The sequence below is a fragment of the Echiichthys vipera genome, assembly GCF_963691815.1.
Source record: "Echiichthys vipera genome assembly, chromosome: 2".
Taxonomy (NCBI): domain Eukaryota; kingdom Metazoa; phylum Chordata; class Actinopteri; order Perciformes; family Trachinidae; genus Echiichthys; species Echiichthys vipera.
In genome coordinates this window covers 30,026,969-30,049,249 of record NC_139827.1, presented here as the reverse complement: position 1 = coordinate 30,049,249, position 22,281 = coordinate 30,026,969, and the positions used below count along the sequence as shown (strand labels likewise).

The 22,281-nt window shown below is 40.5% G+C and overlaps 1 protein-coding gene across 2 annotated transcripts; it reads right to left on the bottom strand.

The window, feature by feature from the left end:
- Nucleotides 1-990: 990 nt before the first annotated feature.
- Nucleotides 991-21,913, bottom strand: pecam1b (platelet and endothelial cell adhesion molecule 1b). 2 transcript variants are annotated; one of them, XM_083935841.1, is made up of 14 exons: nucleotides 21,825-21,913; nucleotides 21,673-21,708; nucleotides 16,078-16,374; nucleotides 15,365-15,646; nucleotides 15,011-15,280; nucleotides 14,406-14,678; nucleotides 12,261-12,539; nucleotides 11,358-11,636; nucleotides 11,016-11,117; nucleotides 6,076-6,129; nucleotides 4,457-4,546; nucleotides 3,862-3,918; nucleotides 3,171-3,193; nucleotides 991-1,157 (listed from the first exon to the last, which is right to left on the bottom strand). In XM_083935841.1, exons 1-14 carry the CDS (start codon nucleotides 21,865-21,867, stop codon nucleotides 1,056-1,058), a joined length of 2,187 nt encoding a protein of 728 aa, XP_083791967.1. In that variant the 5' UTR covers nucleotides 21,868-21,913; the 3' UTR covers nucleotides 991-1,055. The 2 variants fall into 2 exon arrangements, with proteins under 2 accessions (XP_083791967.1, XP_083791968.1); XM_083935842.1 differs by lacking the exons at nucleotides 991-1,157; nucleotides 3,171-3,193; nucleotides 3,862-3,918; nucleotides 4,457-4,546; nucleotides 6,076-6,129 and adding exons at nucleotides 7,692-8,167; nucleotides 8,680-8,759; nucleotides 10,865-10,895.
- Nucleotides 21,914-22,281: the final 368 nt, after the last annotated feature.

Below are 22,281 nucleotides of genomic sequence, written 5' to 3'. Positions count from 1 at the left end.
CTAATCAGTGTTAGCCACTTTTGGCTGTTAGCAACCCTACTGAATTTCACCGTTTTTTTGTTTTGTTACACGAAAACTGTCTCAGTGGCTTATTTGAAGTGCCGAAAAAGACCCTGGGATGATTGTACTCCGGAATTACACTTTAATCTAAGTATTCAACTGAGAAGTGATATCTGCTCACATTGCTATGTATTATAGTTTTTAGCCTATTCACCTGTGTGTCTTCCCTTAATATTAATATTAATTTTATTTTACATCCACCCCCCTCGTTTCCTCTTTAACATGAATAATAGAGCCATGCACAAATTCCAATGTGTTTGCGCTTTGTTCCAATGCAAATGTAAAACGAAGTTACTTATACTGAAGTTAAGTTGTGTTTCTGTGAAAAGCAAAATATAAGATGTCACTGATGACAGTGAAAGTAGAAGTTCTTTGTGTGGAGATGTTCTGATACCATTGTTTCCTTCCCCATATCAGTTCTGATTCCTGAACTTAAGTATTGGCTGATACCAAGTACTGAGCCGATACCAGTGCGTTAAGAAATGTATAAATGAAATACTATTTACAGCTGATTACTACTACCACTTTATGGATGTGATATGATCGCTTTCATTGTTGCATTGTAAAACATGAACAAATACATACAGATAATGAACACAATACAACTTTCTTCGTCTTTCTTTCATCCGTCAATATGGTAAAAGAACACTTTCAGGGCTAATTTATGTGGTTTCACATCAGTGCATAGACTCGCATACTAGCCGAAAGGGATACCAGCATTTTTGGTATTGAATGAACTCTACATTTTGAGCTCATTAAATTTCTTTGCAGCTGTAATATCATGTTCGCCGTCACACCCCAGATAAACACGCAAACACACACAACAAACGCAGTTAGGATACATGACATGGCTTTATTGATATAAAACAATATTTACAGCTCATTAAGCAGTCAGTTATTTCACATCTTGAAAAGCCAGAATGTGCTTGGTAGAGATGAAAAAGGTGTAGATAAGAGACAGGAGTGGAAATGGAAACAGAAGAAGGCGATAATCACTAGTCCACTGGCACGGGCAGGTCCTGGTGGTTGTTGACCTCTGGACAGTGGTGACTAATCTCATGTTGTTCACTGTTGAGCTCAGTGTACTCTACTGAACCCTGTTGACACAGAGCAGAGCCATTAAACACTGTCATGGGCGACTGATTTATTATCCTGATCCTCAAACACTGGCACACAACACAGAGCAGTTAAGACTAAAGCACACATTATTATATAAGTACCAGGACTGTGATATTTAAAACCATCCCAGGACAAGGTTAGAAAATCACTTCTGCGGCTTCTGGCATTATGTGCAAAACAATTGCTCCTGCGTAAATTCAAATCTGATTTTAAACTGTGTTTTCAGCCATCTCCCTAACTACCTAAGTGCTAATCCTCATTTTTACTGGAGCAAAACCTAATACTACACCCTAGGGATGCTCTCTTTCTCTCCGTAATACAAACTCTAAATTGTCTACTGAACATCGGTTTCCTGAGGAGCAGACAAACCATAATACTGTCAGACCCAAGCGCATAATCTGCCATCAAGAAGATACACTGATGAAAGAATCGACCGTTTTTAGATCATGATGTCACATCCTTAGCTTATTATTCGAAGCTGCCTCTAATGCCATGTAGGGACAAACGGGGCAGAGAGGAGCAGCGGTGATTAAGGCGTACTGGGGGACAGTTTGCTGGCTGAGATGGGCTTGGAGGTAATTTGACTGGGCCACAGCGCTGATCTGATCAAGTGATAGGGAAGGAAGCCCCAGCCCAAATTCCTTTGTTCTTGTCTGGAAACTATGACGACCATTTCCCTTTCGCTCGGCCTGCAAAGGATCCTTGTGACCAGGAGGTGGCCAGTGACACATGGATCCTTTTAGTCATTTAGAATCAAAGTAACATACACGAGTAATTCTAACGTATAAAACTTCTTATTTAAATCACTGTGCAAGTTAATGGTGAAGGTGTGACTTAAATCAACAGTACATTTATCCAAATCAGTCAAAAGGCTTCTAATATCATTTACTATTTCTTTGAATACTACACACACACACAAACAAACAAACATTTAACGTGTCACTATGCAAAGTGTTAAGATTGAACTAGTGAAGCATATATGTGTGTGACTGCTTGATTTTTCACATGTAAAAAACCCATTGACTTTAATGTATTAGCCGAGAAAGAGATGTAATGGAAGGCTTGAAAACATTTTAGCATTAGGCTTTAAAGGATTTCAGTATTTAGACTGTGTTATTCACAGTAAACGAGTGTGCACAGTGGCTGTTTTAAAATGTGAATGGAGTGTGTACTGTCTACAGGTACTGAGTTATAAATACAAACTGTTCAAACTGCACAAACCTGTGTTATTTGTTCAGAAAGACCAATGCAAGAAATGTTGAACTAGAGATTGTAATGAGTTACATAGCAGAAGCATAGTAGTAGTAGTAGTAGTAGTAGTATTTGGGGGGAAATAAACGGTACATGTCATCATAGCAAGCTGATGTAAAGTTTGAGCATTTTGAATTTTTTAATTGACTGTATTCAATGGCTGAGATGTCAATACAATGGATTTATGTTTTTAAAGTTATTTTTTTTCAAAGGCTTGTCAATAATCAAAGTCAAAGACAGCTATCTACAACAGATTTTGTGACAGAAACTGTAGGAGATACAAATCAACTGTCAACTGGGTTTATACATACACACACACACACACACACACACACACACCTGTATACCGTATACATATAGTTGAAGACAGTTGATTATATATATATATTTATATTATATTATTACCTGTTTATCACACTTATATATATATATATATATATATATATATATATATACAGGATTTGTGATATGTGATATACAGGTAGGTATGTATTTGCAAAAGTACTCCACTACAGTTCATATTGTACTTTCTACTCCTCTACAATTAAGACATAACTTCAGTTACTAGTTTCTTTTCAGATCTGAGCAGGCCTACTTCTACCAGCACTGACTGACAATGATATAGGTAGTGTAAAAGGTCCTTAAGTTACAGGCGAGTAAAAAAAAAGAAAAGGTACAGACGTATAATGATGATAAGTAGCAAGAAGAAGCTGAGTGTGACTGTGCAGCTTATTACTCACATAGTCATGCTGGTCAGCAGCACCTACAGGAAAAAGCATCACAGGTTAAATGTGCATCCTGCACACTCTCACCGCATAGTTATTCATTAGTCATCAGTCATTTGACAGTTATGACAGTGGCTAAGCTTGCTGACTCACTTATTCTTCCTGCAGAGGCCGTTGTTTAAACCATTCATTGTACTGTATGGTTTCTATCAAGTCCTGTCCCTGTCGTCTGCATGAATATTTAGAATATCTCCTCCTGCTTTTGCATGTGCTCCTCCCAGCAACTCAGAATGATTTTGTTACTGTTGAGCAGGAAACATTTGGACTTCGATGGACTGCTTGATAGACACATCCAGCGTCTGGCTGCTGTTTTAATAACAGGAACTTCCTGCCAGCAGTAACAGGATATAGTAACAGTAAACTGTCAACCTACCTGGCAAATACTCCACTGTGTTCACTATCTTTGCTAACTGTGTGGGCAGGTAGTGTATAGTGGGTTTATCAGCTGCCTGTTGTGGCTGGAAAATGAAGCTAAAGAGAGCAGTGAGAGGGAACCAACACAGTGAAACTTCAAAGCTACGCAGAGCTGATGAGTAATGCATGATGAGTTGGCTGATATTTTTGCTTTGTCATTACTAGCAATGACTTTCACAATTACACACAGTCATTTAAGTCATTTCTTCAGCTTTAAACATGTACAACTCACCATGTGGAGAGTTTTGGAGCTCGCTGTACACTGTGTCTGTGCCTTTCCTCACTGGGACTGTTAATGCAAAAAGCAACACATTAGCCTGCTTGAACATCAAAAGACAAAGTTTAGCTGATACTGTCAATTTATCATTAGCAGGAATCTAAAAGTAGGCGGGCTGTGTGTCACATTCTATAACTGCCATCTTCAGCCCATCGGGACCTTGAGCACAGGACCATAACGAAGAAGGGGCCAGTATCAGAAACCAGCGTGGCATTTAGCTCAACCCTTCCTGTTTATGAGGTCTGCAACGGTTCTGGAAATCCCAGCAGTTATCCCTGCCGTTACAGCAACTTGGAGATGTATTAATTATGGGTAATTATGCCCCTCCCAGGAAGTGTTGCTCTGCATTATCAACTGTAAAGGAATGTGGGGAAAGCGGAGAAAAATGTTTTGGGTTTTTTTTTTTTTTTTTAATGGGGAGGTTTGTAATGGAGGGGAGAGAATGTGTAGACTGGTTAAGAAAAAGAGATTGGAGGGTAAGAAACAAAAACAGATTGGCTGGGGGATGGAGTCAAAGCAATATAATTTAAAAAAACAAAAAACTGTTTACCTCTGGCAGTATCTACTGGCCGGGGATGCACCACCTCAGTGTACTCCACATCCGGCTCGGTGGACGCCACGCTGCTCTCCTCATCATCCGCTGCATCCAAATACATGAACAAGATTCTCTGTAAAACATGCTTAACCCCCTACATGACTTCATTTTATTTTAATGAGGGTAAACTTTTCTTAAAGGGATAGTTTAGATCTTTTGAAGGGGGGTAGTAAAAGGTACCATAGTCTGTGTATAACCAAAAGTAGATGGTGGTCACAGAAGCTATAATATACTGCTGTGGACGGGATCAGCAGCTAAACATATTTTAATCACCCCAAAACATCAATGTCAGTTTAAATGTCAGTGCCTCAACTGGTTAATTTACAAATTAGTTTGTAACCCTTCAAAACATCAAAGTCACACAATGACACAAACAAACGAACCGATTATGCTAGCAGTAGACCAGCAACTCCTGTGTTCTACGAAGTAAAATTATTGTTTTTGTCAATGGCGTCTGGTGGATTTGAAGAGAGCACAGATGTTTACAAAAGCTTCAATTCTTTAAAGGCAAAGAAAAGCAGTGGAAATATCCTTAATATAGCATACCATTAAACAGATAATGAGTTCTGAGGTTAAGCTTCTGCCCCCACAGCGGTACATTGCTAGGTTTCTGCGCCTGTACTCCTCCATGCTTCTTCAGACCTCCATCTACTGTAGGTAATTCACTGACCTTGGATAAGTAGCCTGCCTCATACAACCCCACTTTCGAAAGATCCAAACTATCCCTTTAAGTATAACAGTTAATTCGTAACCTTGAAAATGGAAGTCTAACGAGAAAATTCAAACTTTTAGACCAGTTACTTGTCTTTTCCGGAGCTTTCAATCATATGCTATGTGCTACAGACCTTGAGTTGTTGTTCATGCTTAACATAGGCGTAGATGATAGAGCTATGGATGACAGCGACTCACATTTGAAAGATTTGGAAAAAGCTAGTAAGTGGATCTTGGGGTTGTTTTTGTGAATATAAAGTTTTCTCATCTCTTCTTTCTTTATCTACGTCATGGGTGTCAAAGCCAAGGCCCGCGGGCCAGATCCGGCCCGCAAATGAATGATCTTGGCCCCCGGGATGATATTTGATTAGTATTAGATCCGGCCCGCACGCCACAGCCGCCTGCTGGTGTTTTTCATGCACCAAAACTACATTACCCACAATGCAACGGTAGCCCGCAAACTTACTGCAGCGCCGCAAGTGGACTGCCTCGGTTTCATTATTAATCAGCATTCAGAACATTGAACCAGTCCGGCCCTCGGCTTGTAGCAAATTTGTTTTTTTGGCCCTCTGATGTATTTGACTTTGACATCCCTGATCTACGTCAAGTAAAGTTCCACAACTGGTTCAGCAACTTATTACACTTAAAGCAAGACTATGAAATAAGCATAGCCTAACTAGGTCTGGTATGACCAGTGGCCAATGTTAGCTAATGTTAGCAAGGTTTAGGTGGATACTGCTGTGCAACTGATATTACGGAATCCGTTTGCTAACTTTATGACTCTTCCCTACTTACCTTTCAGCTACAGTGTCAACTGTTATTCAAACAATGAACATTTTCAGTATATCAGAAGTCCGACTCACCGGCTTCAGGTGGTCGCTCGCTCCACACACTGACCGCAGCTCTGTCCACCCTCACTGCACACAGAAAGACAAACATCAGGTCATAAGGTGGACTGACAAACACACACTTTAATTATGTTGTCAAAATTCTGCACCAATTAAAGAAATGTATCTTAATAGGTAATTAGCAATATAATTAGCTACACATTACAGAGCCACATGTATGAATGTCACCTAACATATAGGTGATACGTGTTTGAGTACGTGTTGCTAAACATTTTGGCAAACACACATATTAAGAATAATATCACTCTTAACTTTATATGCTAAATATAAAGCTACTGCCAGCAACCAGTTAGCTTAGCTTTTTTTTTTTTTTGCTCAGGTTAGTTTATCCTAGCTTAGTTTAGCTTTAGCATAAAGACTGAAAATTGCTAGCCTAGCGCTGTCCAAAGGCAATGCCAGTCTCTAACTCTTGCTTATTAGCATGTTTTATCTTGTTTGTTTCAAAATAAAACTTAAGTAAAATCTAAAGTTGCAGTTTTACAGCAGGGATATTTGCAATTCTTACACTTTGGATTAAAAAAAAACTTTTGGAAAGAGCCACGCCATCTTTTTCTCCCTTTCAGTCTTTATGCAAAGCTAATCTGAACTACAATAAGCTAAGATGGCTGTATCCAGGCTGTAGCGTTATATTTAAGTCGGAGTTGGCAAATGAATACCATATTTCCAAGATGTCTAATTATTTTTACAAGAACTAAAGTCCAATATCAAGATTATATCATGTTCTTAAAGCAATAATGGAGAGATGAGGGACACTTTTTGTGGTACATCTTGACAATTTGGCCTTCTTAAAATAAAACCAGTCACAAAGGAGCAGAATTCAAGTCTTCATCTGGTACATACAGAAATTTCCCCAGGCCTTGTGCACAATAGGCTGTTAATTCAGCAGCGGCCGCACAATAAGCTCTGGCTAAAACAACTTCCCATTGCAACTTCCCAGTTGGTAATGTAATCTCACACACAGCTCAAGCAAGGCTTATGTGATTCATTTCCTCAACCTGCTGCATGCATTCAAACTTGCCTGGCCTGAAACAAAATAAGCCCCCCCACCCCCCCATCACCTCTAGTGTTATCAACATTGACCCCCCCACCTCACCACACCCTACACACACACACACACACACACACACACACGCACACACGCACACGCACACACACGCACACGCACGCACACGCACACGCACGCACACACGCACAAACACTGCTCTGTGCCAACATGGGAAGATTTTTTGCAGACTCTATTGTTTCAACGTTTCAGGGAAGTCTCCGTTGTGTGTTCCTTTTTAGAAAATGAATCCAATTTGTGTTACGTTGGTATTCTCGTCTTGGACCTGCACTTAGGATGGTCCCAGCATCCAGCACATATGGAGGATTAATGCAGGCATGATAATAATAACCATTGTGCATTTTGTGCAGCATATAAAAGGTTTTAGCCTCAGATGCAATAGCTGGAGCAAAATGAATGGTACTGACACACTTCTAAATAAAACCAATGTCTTTATTCTACAAGTGTCTCTTCCAACCAGTCAGGGGATCAACCAAAAATATATACACACATTTCCTGTGATGGTGATAACATGTATATACAAATCAATGTCACCAAGGCCATTTAAACATGCACATCAGACAACAATAAAGGACATGAAATCACATGGACATGGTGATCGAAGAAACAAATGACAGAGACAGTAATATTAAGTATAAAATTGCCATCTAGACTGGAGGGGGAGGGGAGAGGGAGCAGCGGGTCGTGGTTTATATTGTTTCATAACACACCCCTCCTTTTCACTGAGGAAACTGATCAGTGAAGAAAGTGTCCAAAATCTACAACACCTGGCATCACAAAAACAATTCCTTTCCATTCCTTTCTCAGAATTTCCTTTTCTTGGAAAGTTTTTTTTAATTGTCCCGCCCATTGTGGGGCATCTCTATACTGTGGCTGGGATACTGTAGCTGCTCCTGTTGCTGATGTCAACGGGAAGCGACGCCACGCTATCTCTCGCCCCATTGGTCACTCTCCCCTCTGTGCCATCATAGAGTGGCGCTGCGTCTGGAAGAAGATGATAATGGGCGCTCTAAGTTTTCAACAATTGACAATCAATGTCATGTTCTCTGATTTAACTACTGAAGCAGCTTCTTCCTGCATAAACACAGCCTGTACCTCGAAGAGTTTATGTCCTACAACAACTGTTTTCTAACAACATCCGACTTTTCCTGTCGCTGCAAATACATACTTAGACACACACACAATGTACATGCAAAAAATAGTCAGAGACAGACGAAGACAATACGCTCAAACATACACATGTTTATGCGTGCAAATAAACTTGAACAGGAAATCTTCAACTGAAAAGCAGCATAGACAGTTACATAAACAGAGGTAGCCCGGTCACCACAACATGGGCCCTGCATGCATATTAGAACATGGATCATGGGATGGGAATGGATTGCTGTGGCTACAACATGCTATGACTTTTGAGGCGAGAGAAATGACTCATGGTTGTTAAGATGAATTCTAATGAGGACATTCAGTGGTACACAGGAGAATAGTAAAACAGCTACCTGTGGCTGCGTTATAAACCTCTGTGTCGTGGGTTAGATTCACTGTTAAAGAGTCATCTGATTTAGGGCTCGAAGGCTTTCTGAGAGATGGTGAAAATGAAGTCAACTTGGGCAGCAGTGAAGTCAAGGAAAAATCTACTAAATGCCAAAATGATTTAAAGCATGAAAACCATTTGCAAATAATAAACTCTGATACACACTGATCATGCATTCGATAACCATACTGGTGGCCTTTAAGTTTGGGCCTGTTTGTACTTTTTTGTGTTTTCCTGCACTTTTATTCAACTCTTATTACATAGAATACCTCTACCAGTGAGTATACATATATTTCATGTACAGTTACTTTTATCTTAATGTGAATTTCAGGTGTAAAGTCATCCCAGGGTCTATTCAGGCAAATTTGGTCATCAAATAAGCCATCGAGAAAATTTGTTTTCGTGTATGAACTATTAATGTAGATTTTCCAGGGAGATTCTAACAGCTTGCCGCGGTTAACATGGATAAGCTCGGGACGGCAAGTTGGACGCATAAAAGCAGCTTTTTTTAACCAGTAATACTGCTGAAGCCCGTTGATGATTTATTCCAGCAAAACACGTAAAGGCTGGTAATAGATGGTAAAAGGTGTAGAAAAGTCCTACACAGCTTTTCCTGCAGCACCGAAACATAACAAAGATCTCAGGGGGCAGGGGTCGTGTGTTGCCGGTAGACGCACAGCATATGTGAGTTCAGGCACGGGTAAAGAAGACTAGCCTGCAACTTAAAGTGAAGAGAGACAGAATGGTTCGTGTTTGTTTCTTTCCCTGCTGTGAAACAAAAATGAAAGCTTTCAACCCAGAATCTTTTCATAGGCTGCCATTGCAGTACGTTGACCGTGCTCTGATAAACCAGTGGCTTATTGTTTGGAATCTGGGCATTGAGACGCTGATAGAGACCCTTAGGCAGAGGGATTACCGTGTTTGCCACAACCCACAACGTTTAAGTTTTTTGCTGGAATAAATCATCCTTCCCTTTGGATTGTATCTGGTAATTGACTTGAATGGAGCAGCTGGTACCGGGGCCAGTAGGTAAGTCTTTAAAACACTCTTTTAATAAATTCTAGGTTCACTAACTACGTTGTTGGTGTTTCGGTCAATGTGTCAGGACTCTTCTCATGCTACTGCAGAGGTTTGGTGTTATTTGGAGCAGTATTAGTGGTTAAAAAAGACGCTTGAATGCCTTCAACTCTCCGCCCCAAGCTTTTTCTTGTTAGCCGTGGTAGGCTGTTAGCGACTCTCTGGAAAGTCTACGTTAATATTTGTTATACTAAAAATTGTCTCGATGGCTTATCTGATGACCGAATTTGCCTACAAAGACCCTGGGATGATTTTACACCAGAATTTCACTTTAATATCCAAAAATCTCTTACATTATCCTCATGACTAGTACTATTTCTGAACACTACCACCCGAGAATATAGCTTATTTATATATATATATATATATATATATATATATATATATATATATATATATATATATATACATAATTTTTTTTTAGATTGTATTTATTACACTGCTTTGTCGAATGCTTGATTTTGATTGGTTAGTTATGGCATTCTGACTGTTGCTTTGGTTCTGATCATGATGGAAAACCATTTTTAAATCAATAAACTCAGTTTTAAATCAGTATCTTTTGTCAAATTATTGATTTCTTTAGTAAGAAGTTGTGCAATAATCAGGATAATGTAGAGTGAGCAGGAGCCTTCAGGGTCATTCAAGACATCCTGCTGGGGTTTAATTTGCAATAATGACCTGCTGGCTCTACATTATTCCTTACTTTAGTTTCTGACCTACCTATTTATTTTGTCGTGATTTACATGATTTGGTGACTGTAACACAGCAAGTTCCCTTAGGGAGTAATAAATTACATTTATTATATAATAATAATAGATAATAATAAATATGCTTGTTTGATACCGATACCACTCTTGTGTGTGTAGAAAAATAAATTTACGGAGGGTTATGTGACTATTTGTGGCGGTTTTATAGTACAAACATGCAAAACAACCAGTATGGTTCTTTCAAGGCTATACATACCAGAAACATAACACTCACAGAGCCTCATCTATTAAACTAGTAGACACACTGTCACTAACTTCTACCTTATCTGTCACATTTAGAGGAAGCAAGTAGTCGAGCCAACTCACACTGACAATTCAGCAGCTGCTTCTCTTTTACCTACAATAAGAGAGGAGAGGTGAGAAGAAGAGCAGGAGGGGGTAGGCGGAGGAAGGATGTTTTTCATACATAGTTAGATATAAGAGGCCTGAGTTGCTGGAGGACTGTAGGTCTCTCTACCTCTCTTGGATTTGAAGCACAGCACACACACCACCACCAACACAGACAGCGCCAGCATACAGAACCCGCCGATCAACGCTTTCTTCCACAACGCCAGGCGCACTATATGGAGACACAGAAAAAAGAGACAAGGGGTTAAGAAAGCAGGGAATAAAACAGGAGTAAGGAAGAGAAGATTCAAAGGTTTGAAAAGATACAAAAAGGCACAAAGGTCAAAGAAGGTCCCAAACAAACATTTCTGGTTCTTTTCTGCAAAGCTTAATGTTTTCCCTGATAAGTCCAGCTCTCTTATTTCTTAGGGACTGACACAATTTAGTCTTTCTGTTCGTCAGCCAGTCTCACCCTCTATAGTGACCTGTTCACTGAAGACGGCAATGTTGGCATAGTTGACAGCCTCACAGAAGTACGTGCCACTGTCCGCTTTGGACAACCCAGGGATCTGGTAGTCTGTGTTGTTCTTGTCGGAGGTGGTGGTATACAGTGGCTGTTCTCTGCCAACACGGTACCACTTAAAGGAGACAGGTGGAGTGCCTTTAACACCACATATGAGGTAGAGATCGTCTCCCTCAGAGATTTCTGGTACGTGGGGGATGACAGTCAGAGTCGGCTGCGTCAGAGGCACTGGGAGAAGAAAAGAGGTGCGATTAGTCAGCACTGTCTCAATTATAAAGTGAGGGTTTTTTGAGTCGTTAAAACATGGCACATACCCTTATTACATTAATGATTTCTTTAACCCTAAGAGACCTGCCATTTTTATGAAAATAAATTTGAGATGTGTCAAGTTTTTTCCCTTTCCAAAATTTTGCCTGACTTTGGAGTGTTATTTCTTAAGAAGCTAGCATGACATGCTGGTACCACTGGATGCCTAACGCCTTCTAGTTTCATATGATACCAATACCCTCAATCCTTTTTTCTTACCTAGACTTAGATGAGAAGTAAATATGAAGCTACCACGAGCATACGGTTAGCTTAGTTTATGATAATTACCTGTAAAAAGTCAATTATCGTTTTTATACCTCTGTTTCTGTACAGATTAAACACACAAGACATAAGGCAGTGAGCGATAGAAGTGCTGGTGGCTAAGCTAACAGGTTGCTAGTGATAGCTTAGCTCCCTACATGAGTTATAGTTTAGAGAATAGTTTTATAAGGCTGATATGGCTCTGCAGTGACTTTATTGATGAGGCAGATTAACAATATACTAACCATGTAAAAATGAATAAACATACTAGCTCTGAATATTTACCTATGACGGTAGCGTTGAGTCTTTTACTGAGCGGGGCTTCCCTGGCACTATTGCTCGCCTCACACATGTACTTGCTGATTTCAACAGGCTTGGTGATGGTGACTGTGAAGACAGCTTTTTGAAGGGGCAACTTGACAGTGATTGTGCTCAGTTGGTCGTACCCCCTCAGCAGGGTGTAGTTTATCGGCAGGCTGCCAATGTCCGAGTGACATAGGATCTTGACAGGCTTATCTAGGACTGCTTTGCCAACCACCGAGATCCTTGGAGTGGAGACCAAAACTAAAGAGGAAAAAGATAAAAAATAAAACACGCTGACTCCATTTGGACAAATCCTTTGAAGCAAAAAACAAAAGCCCTGCTTGCACTACTAGCCTAACTAGCTTTTTGCTTTTTGTCATTTGGTCAGAGGTGATGTCGATGTAAATGCTTTATTCGGTTACTGTTATGATGAAAACCGCAACACTCACACAATAATAGCAACTTGTGGAGGATGTGATAGAGGATGGGATATTTAGCATTGAGTACAGTACAGTGATACAATAAAGAAGTATAGTGTTTTCTGTTCTCTCACAGGTTGCATCCAGACCACCAGGTGCAACAGGCTTTTAAGCCAGTTTGATAAAGACATACATTTTCAAGTGTCGTGACCGCCACAGAACTTAGGACTCGAAGACTGTGAAGACAGCTTTTTGAAGCTTATTTATATCATAATTTGATCGATTCAGCCAAATAGCATTTGGAAAGCCTAATGTACTCTGGAGCCTCACAATTAATAATTTCATCCCCATTCAAGTTAGCAGAGCACTACACCAGAGGTCTCTCGTGCGCCGGCTCTATGAGCCCAACAGTGCAGAAGTAGTAACTCATCTTGTTATCTTTAGACGCAGCAGTTGAACTTTTTTGGCTTCATGCCCCACTTTCATAATATGCTATTAATGTCTGTTAATTTGGGAATTGCACCTGCAGTAACATATTTTTTTGCTACTTTGCAGCAGAGGGAACTAGCTGTGAAGTCAATGCTGACATTACTTTTATAAGCTGACATGACAAACTTGTTAGCAAACCACCAGTGAGCGACATTAGCCCTAATTTGAATTTGTGTTTTGCCACCAGGTGAATGTAAGTCCAATATTCACTCTTCCTTAAGCTCTGTTTTTAGTCTCTACCAACTCTGAGGGACATATCTTAATCTGTAGCTGCCAAATGCTCCACTATGTCCTACAGCTAGTCTCCAGTATTTAGGCCGTTTGGTGCTGAGCAAGTAGTGTTCAGTGGATTTTCGGAGCTTTTTGTGCAGAGGGTAGTTGCTTGCTGTGGCTAAAAACAATGCAATGAGAATGATGAGAATGAAGCAAACCAGTAAAGTTGCAGGCCAGAAATCAAAAGAATGAGCAGAAAGATGATAAACTGCTCAACAGAGCTGGGGTGAGCCGCAGATTCAGGTGATATAGTTCATCACCATGAGTGACCCCTTTCATATGACAGTTATTTGATTCTTTGCCAATATATAATACTGACTGTAGCCGCTTTAAGTTGGGATCTATTACTTCTTTCACATGTTGTGTATTGAGCATTTTGCTGGACATTCATGCATACATCCATGCAGTTGGTATGAATACAAAAAGGAAATATAGAAAGGGGTCTGATTTATATTATTATCTTGTGTTTTTTAACCTCTTTTTCTTGCACAAAAAGAAAAAAAAAATACTGATATCATACAAGTGGAAGTAATTTCAATAAGCTCATTTGTGGCATTTTTTGGTTAACAGTTTAATAGTTTGACATTCTGGGAAATGTTCTTCTTTACTTTTTTTGCCCACAGAAAAAAGTTAGCTGAGAAGATCGATACCACTAGCATTTCCCAAAATGTCAAACCACTTCTTTGAATTTATGCTGTAGCAGCCTTTACGTTAATCCTTTATTTAATCAATTCCGATTTACGCTGTGCCTGTAGTTTTACAACAGAACTCTTACTTGGTCTGATCTGAAAGGATACAATTGTGACTGTTCCATAAAAGTTACTGGGGGGTTTTCAAACATGAAGTCAACATGTTAAACACTTACATAATGAGATGAATGTTTAAAATGGGTCCACTCTCAATCTGTGAATCAGAATTTGCATCTGAAAGAAGCAAGCAAGCTTACCTTTAGGAAGTACAGTCAGGGTTTTACTGTGCTTCACGATGCCCTTGGCTTGAGCTACACAGGTATAGTTGAAATCATACAGCAGGGCGTTGCCAGAAAATACTCCAGTGCTCTTGGGGATCAGAGGGCTTTCGGGTGGATCAAGAGTGTAAGTCAACTCTTCCCTGCCGAGCCTTTCAGAGGCAAAACTCTCACTTTTGCAGGTTAGTGTCATATATTCCCTTTGAAAGACTTCAGCAGGATACATGGTGAGAGTGGGCACTGAAAACAGCTCTGTGGATAAACAACAATGAGCAAATCATCATCTGCATTGATATCATGCAATAGAGTAAATGCTATGTGTGGAGCTTAAAACTGACAGAATGTAGTAAAATAGTCAGACAAGTCAAAAACTTAATCATTTGATCAATCAAAACTTTATTCATTTCATTCTTCTATTTATCTCTCACTAGGTCATTTCAGTTTTCAGCCCTCTCTCTCTTTGATCTTGCCACACATTTGATAATATCTCTATTTCTAAAAAATATCAGTAGTTAGAATACAGATTTATATGTACAGTGTGCACACCAAATCACACACAAGTCATCTTTCCTCTGTCCACTCACCTGTCACTGAAATCTTCTTTGAGACGAATTTCACTACAGCTCCCATTTCCAATCTGCACTCAAACTCCCCAGGGTCCTTGGCCAGTGCAACCATGCTGTGGTTGACTTTGGTGTCTCCACTGCTGAGAAGCCTGTTCCCCTGGATCAGGTCAAGGTGGACACTTTCAAAGCTGTGCAGAACGTTTCTGACCATGCACGAGATGACGAGTTGGTCTCCTTCATAGATCTTGGACCGGGGTAAAATCTCCAAAACTGCTGTGATGGGAAGCTCTATGGAGACAAAATGAATGAAGAAAAAACCATGAGACAGGTCCAATGCTTTAAAAAGTACAGACATTTCAAAATGCTACTTGCCTTTGACTGAAACAGTGACAGTGTGGCTTTCCTCAGATTTGAAAGAGTCAGGCGTTACAAGGACAGTATAGGCACAGTGAATTTTGTAGATGCCAATGCTGCTGATGCGAAGCTTGGCCTCTGCCTGGTTGGAGTTGACCTGCTTCTCCAGGATCTCTTTGGAGTTCTCGTAGAAGTAGAAGAAAATGGAGCCTGTCTCGCCGGGTGCCGTGCATCTGGCCGTTATCTCTTCCCCTTCACTGACCACACCCTTGTTAAGGTGAAGAACTGGTTTTGACAGCCCTGGAAACAAAAAATGCCAAAACTGTGCTCAGATTTAACACAATAGTGCTTGAAAAATGAAATGGCAATTGTAGTGGGAACGTACCTATGTTCCCCGCTTTGTATATGACCGGGGAACATAAGACTGCCCCCCCCCCCCATGTTCCTTGGTCTGTTATTCCTGGTCAGTGCCAAATTCCCTGGCAAATAGGCTTACGTAGACCCTAACACTACCCCCTAACCCTGACCCTCACCCTAATTCTAACTCTAACCCTTACCTCTACAGAGGCTTATGCGACCGGGGAACATAGGACTCTTTTGGGAAAAAAGGTTCCCGAGCGAGGAACATCGGACCCAGCGAACAGAGGGATGACCCCATTGTTGCCTATTAACTGAACTTTTCAAACCACAACAGATTCTGCTACTGTATCCATAATAATAATAAAACCAACCTGATACTGTGAGTTTCTTGGCATCACTGGTCATGGTTTTCCCCTCGATGCTGATCTTGCACTTATATTTGCCCGTGTTGGAGACTCTGGCCTCGGTGAGAGGGTACAGGAGATCCTCCGAGGTGCTGGAGGTCTTGGTGTAGATTGTGCTGCTGTCCTTGTATATAGTGTACTCACGACTCAGTGCCAACTGCCCAGAGCTGCTGACGGTGGCCTGGCATCTCAGAGTCACATTGGTGTCTCGAACCACATCAGCACTGGGCTCTATGGACAGGGTGATGTCTCTTATCGCAAATACTAGGGAGGGAATTACACAACATAATGAGGCTTGAAGTTCGTACTCAATTGATGACTTGTCCTCTGTACTTTGTCACTGTGCTTTCCTTCTATATATTTACTAAAGGACACTAGTAAAATACATCCCCATCTTTTTACTTTAAACTTGGTTTTAAAATTTTGCATTCGCACGACCTTCGGTTTGACATTTTGGGAAATACTCTTAGACTACTATAGAGCTAGAGCAGTGAGGCAATTACCTGAGGTTAGCATTTGGAGAGCTAAGCACCTAACTCCCCCGTTCAGCGTACAATTATTGTTACACATAATAATAATAATAATAGTTAATATTTATATTGCGCTTTTCTCAGTACTCAAAGACGCTTAATATAATAATAATAAAATTAAATAGACAATCAAGCAGGAAGCACGTTAAACAACACTAGAACAAAAGAACGTCACATTAATAAAAGAACAGAGGGTGGAAGATGGTGGATTTTAGTTGTTGTAGGTGAAGAGATGGGATTTAAGCTGACTTTTGAATGATGGGAGTGTTTCTGAGTTCCAGAGGGTAGGGGTGGCGATGGCAAAGGCTCGGCCTCCCAGGGTGCGATATTTGGTTTTGGTGATGGGGTGAGAAGGTTGGTGTCGGCAGAGTGGAGGCGGAGAGTGGGTGTGGTGATGGAGGAGATCAGTCAGGTATGAGGGTGCAAGGCTGTTTAGGGCTCTGTAGGTGATGAGGAGGATCAAAAAGTTGATACGTTGTTGTAGGGCAAGCCTGTGAAGTTCACGGAGAATGGGAATGTGATGTGTGCTCTGGAGGTGGAGTACTGAGCAGTCGGGCGGTGGAATTTTGTACATATTGCAGTTTTGGAAGTGCAGTGGAGGGAAGGACATAAAGGATGCTGTTGCAGTAGTCGAGTCTGGAGGTGGCAAGAGTAATGGCTTTGGTGGTGATGTACATCTGGGTATTGTCGGCATAACAGTGAAAGTGAAGACAATGGCGGCGGATGATGTGACCTAGTGGGATCAGTAGCCTAGCATCACCGTGGAGGACTTTTTTTTTTAGATCAAGGTAGGCAGGTAGTTTATACGATTATGGTCAGCCGATGGTAAAGCAGGTCGAGAAAGTAGAAAGCTGGCGAAAAATAGTAGAAGTAGCAGCAGAGAAAGCAAACTACTAAAAAACTTTGAAGAGCGGGAAGCAGCAGCAAGGAGCAGCAGCCAAGACATGCCAGCGTTCTCTATGACATATACAAATGTATTAAAGGAGAGTCATGTTAATTAGTGAACTTTATAAATCGTGTTGAGATTTGGATAGAGCCATAAAGATAGCCCACTGCTATCTTTATGTCCAGGTAACGCCAGGCTAGCTTGATATTTCCCATACAGATTTGTGTGGAATCCATCTTCTCATCTAGCTTAACTCTTGGCAAAAAAAACAATAAAAGCGTAGGCCTAACGACCAAAATGTTGAGGGCTATAACCTTTAGTAAAACGTTCCTAATCTCATGGCTTGTTCTTGTTGGATGATTACAAATGACCACCATTGTAGCCTGAGAATGTAATGTCCATTATCCAGTGTTTCAAACTGAATGTTGTCCATATGATTTAACTTCTATTATACAGACCTAAAGTTTTCTGTATAGAAAATATTGTATCTACTTTTTACTCTTTGTACTCACATATAATTAACAGATATGTATTTATAATACATTTTTGCTCTTTTTCTAGTTAACTGTAGGCCTATTTGTTGCATGCTTAACTTGAATACATTTAATTTTAATTTTTAAATATTGGATATATCTGTTTTCTACTTTGTGATTTTCAGGGTGTTTTTGATGGCTCTTGTTTTTTTATCCTGAAGAAGGCCATTATGCCTAAAAGTCCCAAAACTGTGCTATACAGAAAGACTATGTTGGAGTCATGAGTGTTCAATTTATCCCCACGTCCTTTGACCTTTGACACAGTTTGCATAGTAGATTGAATCGAATTTCCTTCCACTTCCTATTCCCATTCAAATAAGCACTCCCAAAAGGCCATTATGCTGGCATATTTGAAATGACTGTTGAAATTTCTATTACTGGTGCCATACAATCAAGCATTGGCCTGGCACACAGGAAGCTGGTGTGTTACCATGGAATTTCATCATACCGGTAATTACATCCCAACTGGGTATGAGTCACACATGAGACAATGCGTATGCGTGACTGTAAAATTCACTGGTAGCTTAAAAAGACACCACCAGAGCGACTTATTTAGAGATGAGAGGTAAGGGGGCTTGGTGAGTATAATTGGTAGGCCTCAGTTTGTCCAACCTGATCACTGATCTTACACAAATGGTTCATGAAATGTTCAACTATCAAAGCAAAATGTCCACATACCTAAATGACAGACTAGGTTGTTGGCTAATCATACCCAAAACGACATATGACTATTAAACGTTGTGGAAACGGTCACAGTTTTAAACACGTGGTAAATGTAAAACTGAGTTACTTGTTGAAGTAAAGGCAACAAAACTACATAATTAGGTTTAGGAAAAGATCATAGTTTGGGTTCAAATGTGTTGGTGTGGACATGAGTTTGTGATGTTGTTAACGTGTCATGATTACATACTAATAGTTAAATTGGTTGACTTAAAACCTGGGACAAGAACAGAGATCTCCTAGGGGAAAGTCCTGTTTGTTTGACCCAGACCGCCGACCTACTCCCCACGCAGACTTTGGAGCTCTTTATACTACGTTACCTGATTTCCATCTGTTCCCCCAACATAACTACTACGGTCCCTAGTAGTCAAGGCCTAACAATAAACATAAATATTGGTCGTAATAAGCTGCTTGATTAATCAACCTATATGGACATTTTTCTGGTGAGGAAGAGACGTGCAAGGACAGCCAATCCTGTTGCTTTTTTACACTGTCATGGTTTACTTCCAGGATGCTCTCTGACTCTCAGCCTCGTTGTCTCTGGATTGATGACAGCAGCCAAATTGTGTCATTTGCATGACCACATGTGAGCGCTCAGACAATCACCTGAACTGATCCCAAAGCCATGAATTTGTGTGTGGTTCACAGGCAAAAGCAGGTGGAAAGAAATAGGAGATATTTGGTGTCAGGTTCAAAATTGTAGAAGCAGGTTTCCAAGACTAAAAGCAATATTTTGTCTTTTCGGATATACTAAGAGGTAACTTTTACAAGTGACCCCAGCTTAGTGTTCGGCGGTGTAACCGGAGACAGAAAGCATCTGTACACATATGTCCATCTTCCCCATCAGACATATGGTCGAGTATTAGAGACAACAGACTGCTGTTGTGACTCAGACGAGGGTGTTGTGGATCAGTAAACAGTAAAAAAAAAAGGGCAGGAACAGCACTTTGTTAAACAAACAGGCTACCCGGGGGACAGATCACCACTTCAGAGCCTGCTGAATCTGGCCCACGCCCAGCATCATTCAGCAGGACCTGGCAGGGCTGATGATGAGAGAAATCAGGCGTGCAGGGCAGAGATTTTCTATGGGCTCATGATACGCTGTGAGAGTTATGGCAGCTAGCCTATATGTTGAGCCAAAGGTGGTAGCTAAGTACATTTAGTCAAGCCCTGTACTAACATACAATTTTGATGTACTTGTGCTTTACTTAAGTATTTCCACTTTATGCTACTTCACACTTCTATTCCACTACCTCTCAGAGGGAAATATTTTACTTTTTACTCCACTGCGTAAACTGTATATGATTGCTATAATTACTTTATTAATTACTTAATCAATCCAGTTACTCCCTTACAAAACGTTTTGAGTTATTAGATTCAGCAGAGAGTGATTACCCTCTAAACCTCTCAGAGGGTTTTATTTCAATAACTGCTTAAGGCCAAAATAGGTCAAATTATCCAATATTACATGGAAAAGCAAAGTTTAGAGAAATATCTCACAAAATTAAAATCAGATTTGTGTACCCGACTGTTTTTAATTACAACACAGCCTCTCAGATTTATCTTGTGTCCCTTTGGAGAGTCCTGAGTCCTAGATTGGAAACCACTGGACACAACTACTGAACTGTGTATAAAGTAGTGAAATGAGCTCCACCTGACACAATCACCAAATGCTGCGTAGGGCTGCCGTAATTCTTTAAATCCACAATTCGATTAGGCTTTTGATGATAAGATCCAGATTGGATTCAATTTAAAAAAGACATTAAAAAATCAGCACTGATACCCACACAACTCTCATTCACATTTTCAAATTCTTCTCTGAAAAGAAAGGCTACATGGTATGTAAGTATGATATAGCTGCCATTTTCTTTTATGATGTACCACACTAAGGCCAAATGGTCCAATTGAAATAATTATTTTAAATATGCTGAAATCACTGATGCTGCTTTTGATTTCGATGATGAGCTCCTTTCAATCGATTCTTTTAAATTGAAATTGTGACACTCCTTTTACACATAAATGTATCAGTGTTAAAAATCAAATGTCATATACAAAAATAGTCATCTTTCTACAGAACAAACACATTTACTTTTGATCCTGTAAGAACATACTTCTTTTTCACTTAAGTAAGAATTTATTACTAATAATTGATTAATAATAATAGTTTTTTTATTTGTCTTTTGCATATAATTTGTTATGTCCGTGTTATTCTGTTGTTTCCTATACTTTTTCTCTCTATGTTTAAAATCTAAACTTTTTAGAATGCCCATTCTCATGTAACTCGATTCAGTTTTTCAGTAAAATGTTGTTAAGTGCAGGACCTCTACCCCCAAAATAGTATTTTTACAGTGGGGTATTGTGAACACTTCTTCCACTCCTTTTCCTATATATTTTCTAATAATTGTTTTCGTGAAAATCCCACACCAATAAAAACACAGGTCTTTCTCTAAATCTGGACCTTACCTCCATCTCTACTACAATGGATCCAGGCTGACTCATGCCTTCCATCATCCACCAACTCAAGGGAACGGGGAGGCGTGTGACACTGCTCACCAACATGTTCCCAACGCTTCCTACCACAGCTTTTCCACCAGTGCCAGGCGGCAGTGATCATCAGAGAGCTCTGATAACAAACAGGACTGTTTCCACTGACAGAACATGTGTCTCTCTTGGCTTTGTGCTTGGGAGGGTCTTTTATTGGGTGACAACTGATTAAAAAGTCTTCGAACTCAAAACATGATAACTGACTGCATATGGAAAGTAAAGCAATGATACTCCATAAACACTGGAAACAAACTCCACCTTCTGCTCTAACCAATGACAGCAGATATTGCAGCAGATATTCAGTTAACTGTCTCTATGTAGAGCGTAAATTGTCTGAGGTTATACTTACACCGCTGTGCGTCCACCACTCTCCCTGGATGGAAGTCTTGGAGCAAGATAAGAAAAGTAAAGCACCAGGTTAGAGACACATCTATCAACTACCTCCACAAAAAGAAGTCCAAAAGGTTCCTAAAGAAGAAGACAGAAGGTCAGTAGTCTTACAGCTCAACAGGAGCGTGGAGGTGAGCAGTAGTAGGAGGCCCATACTGTCTGAGGAACACTGATGCTCCCAACGCTGCTTGGTGTCCTGGTGGTTTACACACTTGTGACTACGCTGGCTGATGGGTGGTGTGTGGGGGGCAGATCTGATTCTAGTGGGCGGGAGCGGACACTAAGGTGGTGCTCTACCTCAGCCACTCAGTGGTCAGCCAGCGGTGGCGGTTATCAACCAGAGCAGCCGTCGGCTTGGCTTAATTTGCCAGGAAGTGAGTGTTGTTTCCTCAGGATGTTCGTGCTGCCCGGCTCTTTGCTGTTGTGGAATGTTCTCTTCTGGTCTCCTTCATATGTATGTGTGTGTGTGTGTGTGTGTGAGTGAGTGAGAAATGGTAGTACTGCACGGGGTACAGCAGTCAGGCCTTTGACCTCTGACCTCTGACCCTTGCTGGCAGGGTTGGTGCAG

Bases quoted from the DNA above. Each gene is read 5' to 3' on its own strand.
- pecam1b (XM_083935841.1), bottom strand. From the start codon at position 21,867: ATGGGCCTCCTACTACTGCTCACCTCCACGCTCCTGTTGAGCT. The intron at 15,647-16,077 runs GTTGGTTTTATT...TTTTGTTTCCAG, and splicing joins CAAGAAACTCACAGTATCAG to GGCTGTCAAAACCAGTTCTT. The intron at 3,194-3,861 runs GTGAGTTGTACA...TTTTTCCTGTAG, and splicing joins GCTCCAAAACTCTCCACATG to GTGCTGCTGACCAGCATGAC.